The sequence below is a fragment of the Desmodus rotundus genome, chromosome 8 (assembly GCF_022682495.2).
Source record: "Desmodus rotundus isolate HL8 chromosome 8, HLdesRot8A.1, whole genome shotgun sequence".
Classification (NCBI taxonomy): Eukaryota; Metazoa; Chordata; class Mammalia; order Chiroptera; family Phyllostomidae; genus Desmodus; species Desmodus rotundus.
In genome coordinates, this window is record NC_071394.1 from 129603916 (window position 1) to 129623230 (window position 19315).

At 45.1% G+C, this 19315-nt stretch overlaps 1 protein-coding gene across 1 annotated transcript in view; it reads right to left on the reverse strand.

Annotated features, from left to right (window-relative positions):
• Positions 1-19315, reverse strand: part of SMARCC1 (SWI/SNF related BAF chromatin remodeling complex subunit C1) — a 112150-nt gene that overhangs the window by 25968 nt on the left and 66867 nt on the right. The window contains exons 21-25 of the mRNA XM_053929345.1: positions 18845-19006; positions 10995-11050; positions 9442-9556; positions 8636-8790; positions 2648-2782 (exon numbers count right to left, since the gene is read on the reverse strand). Of these exons, the coding sequence (XP_053785320.1) occupies positions 2648-2782; positions 8636-8790; positions 9442-9556; positions 10995-11050; positions 18845-19006 (623 nt within the window). The remainder of the gene's footprint in view (positions 1-2647; positions 2783-8635; positions 8791-9441; positions 9557-10994; positions 11051-18844; positions 19007-19315) is intronic.

Sequence of the window (19315 nt, forward strand, 5' to 3'; positions counted from 1 at the left end):
AGGTTTGATTGGTCCCAGATCAGGGCGTGTGCCAGAGGCAACCAATCGATGTTTTTCTTCCCTCTTTTCCCCCCTCCATTCGCTGGCTCTCTAAAAATAAATAAAATCTTTTAAAAAAAGCAGCACTAGGAAAAGGCTCACGTGGCAAGAACTGAAGCCTCCTGCCAGCAGCCACATAATTATGCTTAATGGCGCACCCTCCTGCCCCAGCTGAACTGGAAGGTAACTTCAGACGCTGAGCCTGAGCCGCCCAGCTAAGCTGCTCCAGAATGCCGACCCTCAGAAACCACGTGAGGTGTTTCCTGTTTTCAGTCCCTAGGTTTTGGGGCAGCTTCTGCACAGAAATAGCTAATACAGACGTACTACCAACACCCAGTGGCTACAGCTAGGGACCTTCCCGCACCGAGAATGCTCCCACCCCAAAGGCTGACTGAGAAAAGGCAGGCCAACCACCAAGGAATTTGGGCAGGGCAACCCTGTACGGCAAGGAAAGTCTAGAGAATGTGCTGTTTTATTAGCCTGCCCTGCAAAATGTTTCTTGTGCTCTGATTTGAATTTAGCACAAAAAAAGGCTCAAGTAAGAAAAACACAATGGAGTTACAGAATCTGAGGTAAGTTATTTTTCAAAACCCACAGCACAAGGCAAATACTGAAGGGTCAAGAGAAGTGGAGCCACCCCACACTGCCCCTGGGTGCCTGGGCACCAGTGAGGGAACTGGGAAGGGGCTGGGGCTCCACTGCTCCAGGTGACAGCCCCACCGAAGAATGAAAAAGACTGGGCGATCCGCAGGCTCACCCTCTGAAGGGAGAGAGACCTAGAACTGAGAACAGATCCCCTGCCTATCTACAGTTCCGTGAGTGCCCGGTCAGGGTCACGCCAGTCTCCCAGGCCCGCACGCCAGTTCTCCTTCACGAACGACAGCAAGCCATCTGGCTACCAGGGGGAACTACCCCACCATCGCCCACTGTATTAGAGCCCTGCCACCCCAAGTCCCCTGCACAAACCTAAGAAATGACAGAGGGCAGCTTCCTGGGGTTAGACGTGTAACACAAACCTCCTTCAGAGCTCCAGCTCACCTCTAGGAAGCTCTCCCCAATCCCCTCTCCCTCCCCCCGTCTTCCAGGCCATCCTCCCTCCTGCTCCACAGGAGCTGAGCACAGTGCACTGTCATCTGTTTTCTTGACTGTCTTCTCCACTCAACTAAATTAGGGTCTCTAAGGGGACTTTTCCCTTTTTCCATCTTCTGGCTCTGACACTGGCCTACATTCACTCAACAGTTAAACGGGGGCCTAATGATGTGCCAGTTCTGTGTTTGCAAAGACGCTTGATTAATTCTGCTCTGCAAGTTTCTGCTCTCGTCTGGGGGTTGGGGGGGTGGCCACAGGAATTAGTAGTTACAATACAGTGAGGGCTCTGTTGGGCTGCCATGGCAGCAAGTGGTGAAGGCATGTCATTCCCAGGTGCAGAGCAGAGGGACAGAGGAGGGAGGCAGACGGGGAAGAGCCTTGACGGCAGGGCACACAGGTGGCACAGAGAGCAGGCCATGAGGAAGGTGCTCGTGACGGGGCATGGCTGGTGTACTTCCGAGGGAGGGGAGGGCCATGATGCCAGGGACGGACGTGTCCAAGGTCAGGAGCGGCGGTGTGATGGTGCAGGCTGTTGGCAGGAGTGTTACTGGAGTGCCCTCCCTGCCCCTGCAGGATCAGGGTGCCTGGGTAAGTGGCCAGGCTAGTCTTAGGCCAAGTTCTGAAAGTTGCCAGGCTTCTCATCATGAAGAATTTGCCAGGACTTGCTTGGACTGACCACTAAGAAATAGCTTAATAAATATAAACAGATCCTTAACATTAAAACTCTTCTGATCTTAAGATTTTATCACTTAGAGACACTAGCACCTTATATGTAGATAAAAAAGAAAATAATCAGAAAGAAATGGTCTTAACTCCTCAAATTTAGCCCTTTACTTTTTACTTAGTCACCAATTCCTTTTCTAGTAAACTCATTAAAAAATTTATCTGAACAGCTTAATCTCTGTTTTCCAAAACTTCCCTTGAGATACCACATGTTTCCCCGCAATGCTTGTTTGTTTGTTTTTTACTTCCTTCCTCATTTTTGGCCTTCATAATTCTCTTGGTCCTGCTTGGGCCACATCCAAATAGGAAAAGTATCACTTCAGAGAATTCTCTTAAGGGGTCCCCTTCCCCTTCCCCAGAGAGTAGAGAAGGACGGACGAGTTGGGGCTGGGTCTGAGAAGGTCTTAGTTAAACGGATCACAGAATGAAGCCCCTAACTCAGCATGAGAAACTCCTCTTCCTGATATTTAGATGGAAGACAGAACTCAAGAAAATCCTGTTCAACCAGACAACAAGTAGGTACAAAATTAAGTCTAAGAGGAGAGAACTGGATGCCATCACGGATCTGCAAAGTGAAGGTCTGAGAAGCCGGTATTTGGATAACGGTTCAGAATGTGAGGAAAGTTCATTTAGTTACCACCACCGCCTGACGATTCTTCTGAGGGGCAAAGCAAATGCAAAAGGGGGGCAGGAGGCAGCCACAGAGACCAACAGAGCAGGCGCCCCCTATCTTCCCGAGCCTGTATTTCATGAATGGCAGCCAGAGTGCAACGGTCAGAGACGCCCTGAGACTTACTGCCTCCTTTTCCCTGTCCATGATCGTCTCCAGCTCCTCGAAGTGCCGCAGTTTGATCTCCAGTTTCTTCATCTGTGTCTCAACCAGGAGGGCGACCAGGGACTTGATCTTTCTCTCTTCCACGGCAGCCAGGTGCTAAGTGCAAAAGACCATTCAGATTATTTAAACATTTGCTTACAAAAGAGTAACAAAATGCTAAAGGGGCTGTTCGGAGTGGGCATGATGTAACGAAGAGTGGTGCCCTAGATGTCCGCTCTGTGCCAAACACATCTCAATTCAGAACACCCACTATCCAAGTTTCTAGCCCTTACAGGTATAAATCAGCCCCTTTAAAGGATTAAAGGAAACCCACCCCTTGCTGAACTCCTCCCTACAAAAAGTCCATCAAGGAAGGGAGGCTGAACCAAGGCCCTGCCCGGCAAAGAGGAGGCCCCAGGTGGCCTGGGGGCAGGTATTCATTTACCCCCCCACCCCCCCCACCCTGTACTCTGCCCCTCCCCACAGTAGCCTCCCCCCACTGACGAACTGTCCAGGGTCAAGAAAGCAGTGGTCTCCCTCCACACCCAACACTCAGAGGGAAACCGTGCACAGACAGAGGGGGAATAAGAGCCCACCCTCAGTTTGAGAGGGTCCAGAGCATGAAAAACAAATACAGTACAAGACAGGAAGTTCCTCTGGAAGAACGTGCCACTCGCCTGCCCCGGAACTGATGGCGCATCCCATTCACGCTTCTTGCCAACGTGCAGCACATCGCCCAGAGAGGACGAGGATCCCCTGCACTGCCGAGGCCCTGACTACCCAGCAGGGGAGCCAACTCTCCTTCTCCAGACACCATCCAAGAGCTCACACAAACCGCCTCCCAACACCACCGTGCCTCACACGGGCCACAGGGGCTGAATCTGTGTGCTTGTCTTGCTTCTACATAAGGTTTTGAGAAGTAATGGAGTTACCAAGATCACAGAGGAGAAAAAAGAATATGAAATATTGGATTAATTAAAAGTAAGATGTCACACGGGAAGAAACCTGTAACCGATACACAAGATGGCTCTGTAATAAGTGTTTTGCAACTTCTACGAACCCACAGTTATTTCAGAATAAAGAGCGGGAAGAAAAAACGCCTGCCCAAGGCTCCATAGTACTTTTGACTGACGGAACCCCAGGGGATTGGTAACGTGTCATATCTCTGCTGCCTACATTTCCACAAGGACAGGAAGAGCCTCCTTTTGGCTGGTTTACCTTCCACGACTGTTCACATTTTCACCAGGAAGAGAGTCTCATCTGGGAGATGGCAACACGGTAATTTCTATCACAGAACGGCATACCTCCTGCTACCGAGGCTCAGTAAACTTAGGGATTTGGTGACATACACGTACCAAGTCCGTCCGGCAGAAGTCATAGAGGCTTAGGAACAGATTCTTAAGGAAATTAGAAACCTTCACAGGGCCCAGATGTATTCGATAAATGTTACCAAGCACTAGGCAAAACTCATTAATGTGTCCAAGTACTACTCATGTCCACTTTAAGGGAAAAACAAAATCTTAGAAGACGCTGTGAGCGACGTGACTGCTGGCGTGTGTTACAGGACTAGAGGGAAGCAGCAGGTCTATTAGGCACTTATTTCATTCCAGACTCCGCGGTGTATTTTCATGCTACTTCTTTTACTTCCAATAATACACTACCAAGAGCCACATTATCTCCATTTTACATAGAATGAAAGTGAAGTTTGGAGAAACCATCTTGCCAAGGGTTGCAGCAAAGCAAGCCGGGAACAGAAGCCGGTTCTGAAGAGCACCGTGGAACAAACCGGGCAGTGAGAGAGGCCTGCACACACAGGCTCGGGGACGAGGTAACGGGCTCTATAAAATGCCGGTGTAAAGTGTTTCCTTCTCATTCCTACGATTTTTTGGTTCTCAAAAATTTGAAACTTAGACCACAATTGGTATGCCAGAGGTGCTTAAAAAAAAAAAAAAAAAAAAAAAAAGTTTTTTTTGAGCTAGTTGTGGGTTTTGAATTGTGAAATGTTTGAAAACATTTTCATAGAACAGAGAATTTTACCAGATTACATATGAGTGTTGACTGGGATCACCCGACTCCAAGTGCGGATACCGGGTTTGGCCTCAGTTCTGCCGACATGTAAGGAGCTGCACCTGAATGGCCACCACTGAGCAGCTTCACCTGGACCTGCCCCGACTGAGAGAAGACCTGGGCCCCCGGCCTCAGCCTGATTTCGTGAGAGGAGACGAGAGGGAGAAATGTATGTGATGTGTGACCAGGGGGCAGACTTGGCGGGCTGAGGTGGCACGCCCTCCATCAGAGCTGTGGTCTCTGATGCCCTCACCATGGATGTGCGTAGGACCTCTGACCAGCAGAGCTGGGGAAAAATTAGGCAGTGCCAGGGAGGGGGACCAAGCCGTAAGACTCCAGCAAGTTCTTATCACTTGGGACACTTTTCCCTCCTAAGCTGCTGGGTAAAAAGTCCAACTGCTCTGATGCCACCCTAACATGAAGCCAAGCCAACCTCTCAGACAGTCTGAGAGGAGACAGCGTCGGCCACCAGCCCCAGGCGGTCTAGGTGTTAGGCCCTTCCCAGTGGCTCCACCACGAGGGGAATATGGAACAAGCCCAGCCAATGCCTCAGAGCAGAATTCTCCCAGCCAAGTCTGCTGAGTTTCTCATCTGTAGGGACAGACAGAGCTCCGTCCCTTCACACACTGGCTTTATAAAACCTGAGGAGTATGATGAGGCCTCACAGTGTAACACAGATGTATGGAATGTAGGAGAATCAACCTAAAAATAGTCAATTGCAAGAAAAAGTGGAAGTTCCAGTCAAGATGGCAGTGTAGAAAAACAAATTAAAAAAGAAAGAAAGAAAGAAAGAAAGAAAGAAAGAAAGAAAGAAAGAAAGAAAAGAAAGAAAGAAAGAAGTACCTTTGTTGGACTAGAGTTGAGGTAAACTTTACATAACGAAGCACAGATTCCAGCTGGTACAACAGAAGTAATTCTATTTAGTCATACGAGGTGAAAGTGAACAGGGCCGACTGCAGGCAAATTGATTAAACAGTCAATTTCCCTTCCATCTTCTCTTCCTGGTATCACCAAGTAAAAGATATAATATTGATAATAAATGTATGCTGTGTATATTGATTTCGGTCAACGCTTATCTGGTGACTAAAACGGACAATGACAACTTGCCTATCTTAAGAAAGAATTTCAGGCACAAGGGCACCAGTAAAGGTATTTCTGAGGAGTGAGAAAGAATCTTCCTGTTGCTCCAGCACCAGCGCCCCGTCAGCAGGAAGACAAACCCACCCTGCCCATTTGCAGGTACGTGGGCCCGGGTGGTAGCAGATCTGAAGGAAATGTCTGTGGTCTTAAGAAAGTGTGATCTCTGCTACCTTGGAAGAACTGAATCCTACCGCTGCTGAAAAAGATAGCATGTTGTAGTTTCTGGAGGACCTAGTTTATTTCAAAATAGTTCTGAACTCTTCCTTCCAGCTAAACCTGAACGCCCAAATGGAAGGGATCCAGAGCGCCCAGCTGGTCAGGAGGTGAATGAAAAACTGGATGCGCTACGGCGAGACTCTCACCGGCAAGCCCGGAAGCAGGCCCTGCTACGTGCTTTGGACCTGGACCCAGAACCTCCAATTACCACTCTGTCAGAATGTGACAAACAGTTAAAATGTATCAAGGAAAACTCGTAATAACAAAGTTGTTTATAGACCCAGAACAAAAAGAGAGTAACAGGAAACTTGGATCGGCTACATAACTGTACTAATTACAGTAATTTAAGTGGATCCCTTATCCCTTAATCACCACGGAGCACAGAAATGATGTGTGCTGTGAGACTGTCGGAGCCAGCTGGGAGTGGCACGGGCAGCTCGTGGGTGCCCTGCCATGAAGCCTAGCATCACTTTCACGGATCAGTAGAGAATAAAGTCTAAGTTCCCAGTAATTACAAATTAGAGTGATGTAAGTAAGAGGAAGTACAAAAATTCAGTGACCTGGGAAGGAAACGCTCTGGAAACGCTCTTCCAGGCCTTGCAGGGGATATCTAAGGCCTGGGGAACCGATCCATAGGGGCAGTTGCTCTGCAAGGGAGGAGTCGCACAGCTGTGGCTCGGCGGTCAGCAGTGTGCAGGACGCAAACGTGCTGACAGCTCTGAGGTCACCACGTCTTCATCAGCTATGAAAACACCACGAAGTGTTTGTGCAACTTTCTAGGGTGATTTGCCATTTCAGTTTCTTTTCTGGCAGCCTTCAGTGAAGCCTGCACAGTGGCACAGCGTGGAGGAATAATGGGAAGGAAGAGAGAACCATGCTCTGAGAGAGGGAAGGTGTCCAAAAATCCAAGCTGGAGATGGGAGAGACTCGGGTCTGGCCAGGACCGCAGGGAGCACACAAGGTCAGGCAGGCAGGGAATGGGGCCTGAGAACCGAGAAGGGTGCTGATCATGAAAACTCTGGAACCCCAGTCTGAGGAGTCTGACATTTTAGCCTGAGAGGGAGGTCATTAAATCTAGTGCCACGCTCATATTGGTATTTTAAAAACCTCTTTTGCCTCATACGCAAACCTCTGTGAAAAACTCACTGGCTGTAGACATGTATGTCCACTCATTTGAATGTAAGTTATACTACAATAAAAAGTTAAAAAACAAAAGAGATTACTTTGGTTGAAAGATACAGAATGGGAGGCAACCCTGTAGATAGTGAAGGGGCCAGGCCTTATCAGGGGAAGTGAAACAATACAAAAGTTTTGATTTGGTGGAAGAACAACTATAAAAAATGAGAAGGAAGGAGGTGTCTAAGGAGCCGAGGCTGCAGGATTCCAGACTGGGTAGATGGCTGAACTAGGCCCCGATAAAGGATGCAAAGCAGGGTATGAGAGTCTGCCCAAGACAACGCTGAAGGTCTAATGATAGCAAGAGAGAGGCTGAAGAGTACAACCTGGCAGAAGATAAGGAGACTCAAAAAAAAAAAGCGTGCCTCAAAAATTCCTAGAGGTGGGGGGTGGTAGAGGAGAAGAGATTACTTAAAGCTGTGCTACAGTACTGTGAGGACGAGGAGGCATCTTTGGAAGAGACTAGCAAGTATGAATATGCAAGACCTCAAGCTACGGTAATAGTAACAGCCAGCTGAGCACAAGTGTGGCCCGTAAACACCCCTTTCTCCTCCGTCTGAGAGTGGACACTAAAAACAATGGTCTTGTGGCTTGAACTTGGCCATCTACAGGTCTCTTAGAAATCATGCTCCACAGATGAAACACCCGGAGAAGCAGTTCTCAGCAGCTGAGTAGTCTGGGAAAACTACAGGCCACGAATGGAGGAAACAGCTCCAGACGACACGATTAGGTATGTTCCAGTAGCCACCGCTTGAAGCGTGGTGACCTGCAATGGAAGGAAACTACCTCCGAGGGTGAAGTGGACAAGGGGTGAAAAGGTTTTTTAGAACTATATATTCATGCTTGGAATGCTTTGAAATGCTAAATTAACACAAAGCGAGAAAATCACTTTCTCTCTTCTTCTTAAATATGCTGTGAAGCCAATACTGTGTTATAAATAGAGAAAACCACCCCCAGAAGAGCTGGCAAATTCAAGAAGAAAAAGAGCTATTTTAGGTTCCTCCTCTCTCCTTTCAGTTTGTGAGAGCAAGATGAAGTATTTATACAAGGAAACAGATTTTTGTCTTAAAAATCACAAATATTTCAATCTGGTAGAAATCGGAACAACAGTCCAAGTCAAGTTCTGCAGGCAAATTAGAGAGACTTCCTGTTCCGGCTGCCCAGCACAGCGGCTGTGTCAAAGGCGTCACCCTCAGGACCAGGCCTACCTGTCTACCATCCTCCCGCTGTGGGACGCTTCACCTAGAACACCACTCAAGCAAACAGCCGTCTCCTTTTGGGCGTGAGACTCTGTATCCTAAACATCCCGGGGAAGTGAAAACAACATGCCCATTCACTAAGCGAGCTCTGGGGAAGGGCTGGCGGGCAAACCTTGGCTTTCGTTGCAGCTGAGGCCAGAGCAGCTGCTGCGGCTGTGGCTACGTTTCCTTCAGAAATTTCATGTTCTACTTTCTTCTTCCCAATATCACTTTCTCTTTCTTTGTAAGTATCAGTGAGCTCCTTGTTCTCTTCAGTCTCCTTTTCCTCTGAAAAAAATCAGGAAGCTTTATAAGCAGTGTGCCCAAGCTCAATAGCCATCTTACGTCTCACCTCTGCCACGTGACGTACCAGGCCTGACACTACAAAGAGAGCTCAGTGCCTTTTCCTTCCTTTTAAGGTTTTTGCTGAAACATTCCACACATTTAAGTCTGCCTCTATCTGAGATGGATTTTCTAAATAGTACACTTTGTCTTGCCTTCATTTCCCTCAGTTCCCTGTGTGTAGTTCCCTTGCACATAAAGGAAAATTCAGAGGAACGAAGCCCGAAGACCAGCATGCTTGTTCACTGGTCAATGAAGCGCTCTGGGAAACCCCAGGGTCGGAAGGAAATCAGAACCAAGAGCAGCACTTCCGCCAGCTTTCTGAGAGGAGAGCCGCCAGCAACTGGTGCTGACACTGAACAGCAGGCCTGTGTGGTGGCCTCAGTGACACTGAGCTACTCGTCTCTCTGCACATGACTGCAAACAAAGGTGGTCACTAGCAGGAGCACGGGCACCTACCCACCTGCACCTTTACTGCCACGTTAAGAAACAAACTCAAACGAGGAATTAATCTGAAACAATTAAACAGGCCCCATTTCTCCACCGGTTTTGCAGTTTCACACAGTAAAGGATAAATAAAGAGCTTCCTCAAAGTACCTGACTTGGCGTCCTCACTAACTTCACTATCCTGTTCCTTCTCCCCGGTTTTTTCATTGTCGCCGTCTGGTGCTTTATCCCCTTCATCTGGTTCATTGTCCCCTTTGCTTTCTGCCTGAACAGGGTACAAAAGAAGAGGACAGAGAGTGAGGAAAAATTTTTTGAAAAGGCCATTTCCGAGTGATACTCTCATGGGATAACTGCAGGCTCTACTGTTTTTGAGAGAGGCAGTGCGGGTCCAGAGGGGCCTTGGAGAGAGAGGCTGGGAAAGAAATTAGTAAATGCAGAGAAATACTGTCCGTGCCTCAACACGCCAGAGCTCACAGGACCAGACGCCCCCGAAGCACGGGCCCTTTCTGCACTCTGCAATAAGACCGGGGCTACACGTCCACAGGAATGGAAGCCAGGGGAATTCACTCATATTATTTACTGGTTATGTAGAGGAATACGTGAAAAATAAATAATCCATCTGTTGTCCAAAAGGGCCAACAGCATTTAAAACGCACATTATCAACCAAGAAGATGAAATGCTGCCAAAATAAAAAGCTGACAGAGCCCTTTAACTCGGACGTCTGCTGATGGTTTGTAGGAAAAGCCACAACAGAGCATCATCGAGCATGTTATGGGGACCAGTGCCTTCAGTCCCTCCGATTAGCATTTAGTATCATTTGGTGATTCTGAAACCCCTGTGACCTTGGATCAGTTTGTCAACGTCTATAAAATGAAGAGATTATCAGTGACTCAATGAGGCTCTTTTAGGAATCAGATGAATTCATAAATGTACAGAACAAAGCACAGTATTTGGAACATTGTTAGAAACAGAATTAATCTTACTATCATCTTCATTCTCTCCTCATCTATATACAATTTTCAAAAACCACCTATAACTGAGACCTTAAATCCCTCCTTGTACCTCTTCACCCAAACAGTGACTACTGCCCAGCATGGGCCCCCACCTTGAGGAGACTGTAGAGCCCAGCCCTGCCCAGCTGCCCCCGCATTCAGCCCGAGACAGGAGTCGGGTCACTCTGAGGTCCTCGGCACACCGACGTTAGTGTCTCCCCTCCCTGCCAGCTGGAAACTTTGATGCCATATCTTCCACTTCATTCTTCCTAGTTCTTCCTGTTCTTTAAACTCTACCTCAAATGTCACCTTCTCATTAAGTCTTTTCTAAATATTTTTCTGCTGACAGTTCACTCTCAGAAAATTCCCAGTATTTTAAAATTCTCTTTGGGCTCAAGATTAGGACTTAAGCCCTACAATTCAATATTCACAAGAACTGTAACTCTTATATTCATATTCCCAACTGTGCTTGAAAGGGGCACAAAAGACAAGGTCAGGAATGGACATTTCCACCAAATGATTAAGTGAACAATACCCTGTGCTATGCTTTCTGAGAACTATACTCTAAATCGGCAAAGTCCAACTGGCCGACAGAACCCTTTATAGTCCCCTGAGAGGGACTAAAAGATCAGTGTAAGCCCAAACCATAACGCTATGAAAGGTACACTCTCTGTGGCTTTTCTGTGATGGAGAATTCAAACAGACCTCACCTTTTCAGGCTGCTGACCATCCATATCCATTTCCATTTTCTCCTCTTCAGCTCCTTCTACAAACAAAAGAGAAAGAACAAGTAATACGGAAAAAAGTAAGAGACATTAATTACGTAGCTGTGAGAGTCTGAAATACTAGCACACAGAGTAGTAGGGATGAAGCTCACAACCACACAGCTGGCTTAAAAGGTACGGCATCAAACACACATTTTATGATCCCATTAATTTAATGTGCAAAAACAGGTGTTGGAAATCAGAACGGCCGCTGACCAGGGAAGGGCGCAAAGACAGAAAGCCGGTCAAGTCGGGGCAAAGGGAGGCCCTGGGTGCTGTGTTTTAACCTCGGGGCTGCTCAATTTGTGAGGCGGACAGGACAACCACTACACCACGGAGACCCACCGGGGCTGCTCGATTTGTGAAGGCAGCGCAGAGCTGCCCACTGAGAGGTTCCACTCTTCTGTATGTACAAAAATTAGAAGTTCAAAAATAATTTCAAGTAAAATAGGCAGAAAATTTCGTTTTTATTTAACAAGTGATGAGTACATATATTCTGAGTCAGGCACTGGAGGAACAACATAAATGCACAGACTAAGCAGAAACGGACTCACAGACACAGAGGAGAGACGGGTGGGTGCCGGAGGGGAGGTGGACTGGGCTGGGTGAAACGGGAAGGGACTGAGGAGGACAGACGGGCAGTTACAAAATAGTCACGGGGATGTGAAGTACAGCACAGGGAACACAGTCAGTAATACGGAGTGGGACAAAAGGAGGTTTACAATTGTTCACGTGGAGATAATACAGTAATTAATAAAAATAACTCAACAATAAGCTCTGGGCTCCGTGTCCTCATAACTGTAAACCTCCTTTGGCCCCACCCTGTACTGTAACAACTGTACAGTGCTGGGGGCACTGGAAATATCACGGGGAACATGTTTGTAAAGTATATGATGGTCTGACCACTAAGCTGTACACCTGAAACTAATACAAAATAATATTAAATAAAACTGTACTTGACAAATAAAAGTAAAGAAAAAAGAAGGCGCAGATTAAGAATGGAAGACGGTACAACAATAAGTCTTACAGATGCTTGACCGGCCCTTGAGTACGTGCGCACGTGCCACCTCGGGGAGGGGGGTGCTAAAGACCTAAAAAGGGACAGTCGTCACCTCATAATTACATAGGAAAATGTCCTCATTCCTAGGAGATGCATGCTGAATTATTTAGGGTGCAAAGAACTGTGACGTCTACAACTTACTTTGAAACAACTCACCAAAAACATAAAATAATCATTTATTTAGATTTCTAGACAGATAAAAATGGCAAATTGAACCCTGCAGGCAGGAATATGGGATCTCACTGTGCTCATCCTATCGGCATTTCAGGATGTTTGGCTACACGCAAACAGGTTATCAGAAAGGCTAATTTGTATCGAATGGAAACTGTAATTGGAAAAATAAAAAAATAAAAAGACAAAGGCTATTTTGTTTAGACTCTAAGAAAAATTTAGTGAAGTTCTTTAATAAAAGCCTTAGCAATACAGTAAAAAAGTTCTGATATTCAAGTATATCATAATCATAAGTTATTTAAAAATTACATCCATTTAACAACTCACAGATGGGGTCTGCTCTCAGCGTAACAGAACAGAACTTCAAAAACGCAGGTCAGGCCCTGACACACCAGGGCTCAAACCCTCCCCGGGCTCCGCCTCATTGCACGTGAGCACCACGGCACGACAGTGGCCCGCAGTCCCCCACCACCTGCCTGGACCTCCCAGACCCTGCAATCCAGCTCCGTGTCTCAGCCCGCCCTGCATTTCCTCAGCTACACCGGGCAGCTCCTATCCAGGGGCCTGTACATTGGCTGTCCCCAAAGTGGCCATTCCCTGCCTCATTTACACCTTTGCTCAAATGTCACTTTCTTGGTGAAACATTCTCTGACCATTTAAAACCACAATTCCTTGCTGTGGCTGGTATGGCCCAGTGCATTGAGCGCCGGCCTGTGAAGCAAAGGGTCACTGGTTCGACTCCTGGTCAGAGCACATGCCTGCACTGTGGGCCAGGTCCAGTGGGGTCGTATGAGAGGCAACCACACATTGATGTTTCTCTCCCTCTCTTTCTCACTCCCTTCCCCTGTCTAAAAATAAATAAAAATATTTTAAAAAATAAAACCACAATTCCTCACACATCAGTCTTATTACCCCTGCCATCCCTACTTTATTTCTCAGCATACTACTTATCAGGCAACATACTCTTTCTACATATTTAAATTTAATTTTTACACCCTAAAAGTTGCACATATTAGGTCCTCGTCCATATTCTGTCTCTGAAATGTTAAGCACTCAAGGGAAGGAATTTGGTCTGCTGTGTTCAGCAGCACCCTGCCACCGAGAACACATGAAGACATGGTAACTCTACCTATTTACAGTCTCATCCATCCCAGCGAATTAAAAGAAAAGAGAAAGACTAGCTTAAGAATGACCTTCCATCCCCGAATGCTTTGTTTTGTAGGCTCACACACTGAATCGCAATGACTGGGCTTTGGTGTGAGTTTCTCAGCATTTAACCTCACATAAACGAATCATCCACAGCTGCTCCTTCTGGTCACCTGCCTGTTTTCTTACGTAGAACCTAGGTTTTCAGGAGGGCCTGACTCTTTTTCTGTTGCATTTCCCACAGTATTTAAGGCGGCAGCACGGTACTATGGAGCTTTCCATCAGGACGGTAATCATGCTTGTTCAGCGAGTGAAAAACACAGACGCACCTACATACTGAACTTCTGGTGCTGTGCTACAGTGAGAAGAGCCTGAACTCTGGGGTCAGAGAGACTTACGTTCGAAATATCCTGGATCTCCACAAGCCTATGTAACCTGTCCACACCTTGTCACTCCTTCCAAAGCAGTCTCCTGAAAAGAAATTCAATGACCAAGCAGAAAAACCCTATACGCTGTGTCACCAACATGGGTACTCGGAAAGAAACGCTGGTTTCCAAGGACTTCTGAGAAATGTTTAAAAATTATTTTCAGCCCTAGCTGGTGTGGCTCAGTGAACTGAGTGCCAGTTCGAGTACTGAAAAATCGTCGGTTCAATTCCTGGTCAGGGCATGTGCCTGGGCTACGGGCCAGGTCCCCAGTTGGGGACATTGTGAGAGGCAACTGATCGATGTTTCTCCCCCTCTCTTTCTCTCTCCTTTTCACTCTCTCTAAAAATAAACATTAAAATCTTTAATATCTTTTGTCTTAACCTCTCCCACCTTCTCCTCAGCAAACCCACAGCAAATAAAACCTAGTAATGTTTTTATTTAAATACAAAAGGTCTCAAACACCAATATTACTTTTTCTACTGATAGACTGGTCTCTGGCCGAAGAAAAACAAACACTGGGCAAGGTCAGCGAAATCAGCAGACGAACGACGAGAGTCAGACTGACGAAGAAGCCCTTCTGATGAGCGAATGCTCATTTCCTGAATGATTCCTATGGGAAGTCCCCTAATAAATGAAAATAAACTGTTTCAAGCCTGGTGCTCACACATCTTCACTTCTATTTCAGCAGATACTTTCCCCAATCCAAATCCACAATGAAAAGTTAAGATAGGTTAATGAGAAAAATCCAAAAATGTGTTATATTTCACCAGGAAACATTAATTTTTCCTATATTATTATTTGACTATTATAATACTTAATAGGTGTAACAGTAAATTAAGCATCATAATAAAAAGTACGATGAACATACCAACCAACTACAATACTCTCTTGATAAGGAAAATCCTACATCATTCTATTCAAATCAGCGCGTTATATAAATAAGGCGCTATTTTGTTACATAAAATGTAAGTTCAAATGTAAATTTAATACTTCCTTTTTTTGAACTCCCTACTCAGACTGTGGCTCAAAACAAAAGGAAGCACAGTACTGACTTTCCACTACAACTTCGCCAAGCCTATTCCACAGGGAGGGCCATTTGCTGTTTCCTAATTTATTCCATTAGTCACAGCACAATATAAATCCTAGTAACTATAATAAGCCAGCATTAGTTATAGAATGCTGTTTACAACCCATTCAAAATTATTCATATTATGCTCGTACGTTCCTTAGTCCTTATTAAATGGGAAAAGACCCAAATTCTGCTGCAACAAATACTGAGTACAGTCGCACTTCTGGGAGGCTACCTGACGGGCTACTGGCAGACACAAGGAACAGACCTGACAGCCGTGCCCCGCACAGAACCACCCCCGCAGTCTGCAACCTTTCCGCCGCAGTCTGCCCCAAGCTCTGCACACCGCAGACACCGCACATTCACTGTCGATCAGAGCTAGGCCCACAAGGATATGGTTGCTAGATTTTTTTTTGACCCTCTTTGTTTTAAATCTCACTAAAACAGAAACGGCTAAATTTGCAACCTGTTTCTTAACCATGAATGTTCTGTGGTATCATCTACCAAAAATTTAAAAACACATTTACATGTGAAAACATGTGCCTGATTCTGCAAAGTACAGAAACTTCTTTGAATTAAATAAGAAGGCTTTGCCAACCCTTTTCAATTCCATGACCACAGGAAACCAAAAGACCCTTCAATAAATGAACCAAAAATACACAAAAAAGTGGAGGGAAGTAACGCTTTTCCCAGGCATTCAATAGGCCCAGGTCCACCCCCCTGAGCTGGGCCCTGCCATGTGGTGTAGAATCAGTAAAATGCAAGGAAATGTGGCCCAGCTTGCTAATTTCAGTCTCCATCTAAGAGAAAGGAAGATCAGTGAGTTTTCAAACAAAAAATACTGTGAAAACTCTAAGGTGATTTTTAATCAAAAGGCTTGCTATCTGGATTAATCTCGATAGGTTAAGAACAGTTAGGTCAATAATGTGTCCGGAGGGATGCAGTGAGCTGTTTGGTTCATCTGAAAATCCGTGCTCCTATCTCCAAAATGAGACTGCTGGATGACCCTGCAGAGAGAGAAGAGCAGGGCAGGCCTATGCAAATGCACGGGAACCGTACAGTTCAGGCTTCAAGAGACTTCTCTGGTATCTACTCAGATCACCGAGAACAGAGCCCCACAGGTTCAGGGTGAAAGATATGTGGAGAACTGGCTGTAGTTTTATTTTTTACTTCATATTATCTTTATTCTATAAAATAAATAAAAAATACAAAATAAAATTACTGCAGCTGAAGCACAGGGTATACAAACTGCATACAATTAAGACAAAGATGGTACTAATTAGGCAGGACGACAACAATTAATCTTTAGCTTGAGTTATTTATCAAACTATTTCATAATGAATGACAAGAAAAAACCATAAATGACATAAGAATCGCTGGGAACGGACTACCAACAACTGTATATAAACTGCATTTTTACTTGGTATGTAAATAAGCCTCTTAAATAGAACATTTCCCATTTGAGAAGCCAGATGTTGAGTATGAAGATACTGTATTAAAATTTTACTCCTCTTCAAGATTGATTACAAAAAAATAGATAACCGAAAGTCCTTAACAGCAAAAGCGACACCCGTCACTATCACAGAGCAGCGCAGTTACACCACACATTAGAGAGGACACCTAACCAGCTCCTCCACGGCACAGATAACCTACCCAAGGTCGACAGCTCTGTAAAGTCCTGTGGCTCTACAGGGCAGAACCAAAGCTGGACCCTATGCCTGCAAAATCCTAAAACCCAACCAACAACACGTTGTCTGTAAGGGACCCATTTCAGATAAACAGATACAGGTAGACTGAAAATAAAGTAATGGGAAAGATCTTCCACGCAAGCAAAATAACCAAAGGAGAGGTGCAGCCAATATCAGATAAAACCTACTTTAAGCCAAGGGAAAATGGACATTATGTAATGTAAAAAGGTCAATGCATTAAAAAGATACAACAATTATATCAACAACAGTTGTTGATAGTTGTCAGTTTATGTCATTTTATTGTTCGTATTTTTGATTATCTTCTTTTTCTAGATAGGTCCCTTTAACATTTCATATAATAAGGGCTTGGTGATGATGAACTCCTCTAACTTTACCTTATCTGGGAAGCACTTTATCTGCCCTTTCATTCTAAATGATAGCTTTGCTGGATAGAGTAATCTTAGATGTAGGACCTTGCCTTTCATGACTTTGAATACTTTTTTCTGGCCCCTTCTTCTTGCCTGCAAGGTTTCTTTTGAGAAATCAGCTGACAGTCTTATGGGAACTCCTTTGTAGGTAATGGTCTCCTTTTCTCCTGCTGCTTTTAAGATTCCCTCCTTATCTTTAATCTTGGTAATGTAATTATGATGTGCCTTGGTGTGTGCTTCCTTGGGTCCAGCTTCTTTGGGACCCTCTGAGCTTCCTGGACTTCCTAGATGTCTACTTCCTTTGCCAGATTGGGGAAGTTCTCCTTCATTATTTTTCCAAATATTTTCAATTTATTGCTCTTTCTCTTCTCCTTCTGGCACCCCTATAATTCGGATGTTGGAAGGTTTAAAGTTGTCCTGGAAATTCCTAAGCCTCTCCTCATTTTTTTGAATTCTTGTTTCTTCATTCTGTTCTGGCTGAATGTTTATTTCCTCCTTCTTCAAATCATTGATTTAATTCCCGGTTTCCTTCCCTTCACTGTTGGTTCCCTGTACATTTTCCTTTATTTTACTTTACATAGCCTTCACTTCTTCCTCTATTTTGTAACCATACTCAACCATTTCTGTGAGCATCCTGATTACCAATGTTTTGAACTCTGCATCTGATAGGTTGGCTCTCTCTTCACTCCTTAGTTCTATTTTTGGAGTTCTGATCTGTTCTTTCATCCGGGCCATATTTTTTTGTCTCAGTGTGCCTGTTACTCAGTAAGGGGGGGAGCCTGAGGTGTTCACCAGGGCAGGGCACCCCATATCTGCTGAGTTGTGGCGCTGTATGTGGGGGAGGGGCTGAGAGGGAACAATGCCGGTTGTTCAACTCTCGACTGGCTTTCAGTCACTTCCCCTCCTACCCACAATCAGATTGGGCCCTTCTGGTGCTGATTCCAGCTCTCATATCAGCATGCATTTTGAAAAAATTTACCAAAATTGGTGAATTTTTGTGCAGCCATTTTAATATTGAAGATGGAAGAGGATATGGAACGTTGTTAGCGTTTTATGCTTTGTTATTTCAAGAAAGGTAAAAACTCAACTGATACACAAAAGATTGGCGCAGTGTGTGGAGAATATGCTGTGACTGATCAAATGTGTCAAAAGCGGTTTGCAAGATTCCCTGTACTATTGACATTTTTGCCAAATAATTCTTTGGGAAAGAATTAGGCATTGGAAGACATTTAGCAGCATCCTTGGCCTCTACCCACTATAAGCCAATAGCGGAAGAGAGCCAAGATACTCAAAACATCCAAATCAATAAAGTTATTAGTAAAAATGAAAAATGTGTCTTTTATTTTACAGAGAAAAACTAAACGGCCTTTTTGGCCAACACAATAGTAGAAGCCGCTGGATCATATACCTGTAAGTGGTTAAAATAGAGAATTTTATGTGATATGAATTTTACCTCAATTTAAAAATAATCAAAACAACAATGAACTTAAACCTACACAGCAACATATGAATTAAGATAATGTCAAGTCCTTTCAGTATTCTCGTGTCTACTTGCTTAAACTCTAGATCTAGAAACACGCACCAGAAAGTTTACAACTGGGGTATTATTAACAATTACGAGAGCCTATTTTAGTTCTAAACACTATTAAAAAAAGAGACAAGAGAAAAAAAAGCCATATACTAATCCTAAGAGACAAGTTTATACTGATCACAGCACTCACTTGTAAGCAAACCCAACAATTTTAGCAAGCTCACAGGAAAATACGACCCGGGCCAGCCCTGTCCGGGGACGCGGCAGTGACTCACCAAGCTTCTCAGGTTCATCAGGCCCTGTGCCTGCGATGCAGCTGCTCTCCAGGCCGTAGGTCGGATCCACCTTCCCAGAGGCTCGAGCTGCTTCTTGTACTTTCTTGACATGAGCTTCCACCAATTCCAGGGGTACCTCCTCCCGGACCCGAGAAAACTCCTCTGTTCAAGAATGAAAATGGAACAGTGGCCTTGTTTTACACAAACATTTGCTTCATCACAAAGCACTCAGAAATCTAACACATATTAGTGTCTCGTGTGCAGTGACCTTTCTGGGGACTCAAGTCTTACCTATTCCAGTCAAACAGCGGGACCAAATGAAAACCTGTGCACAGTAACGGAAACCTGGGACTGCGCCCCACCTTATGTGACATACTATCTTGCTACATAAATAAGAGAGATCTTTAAGTATCTATCAGTAACAATCAAAACTGCTGTCCAAATTTTATCTGCTTGGCTAGATTGGCAATA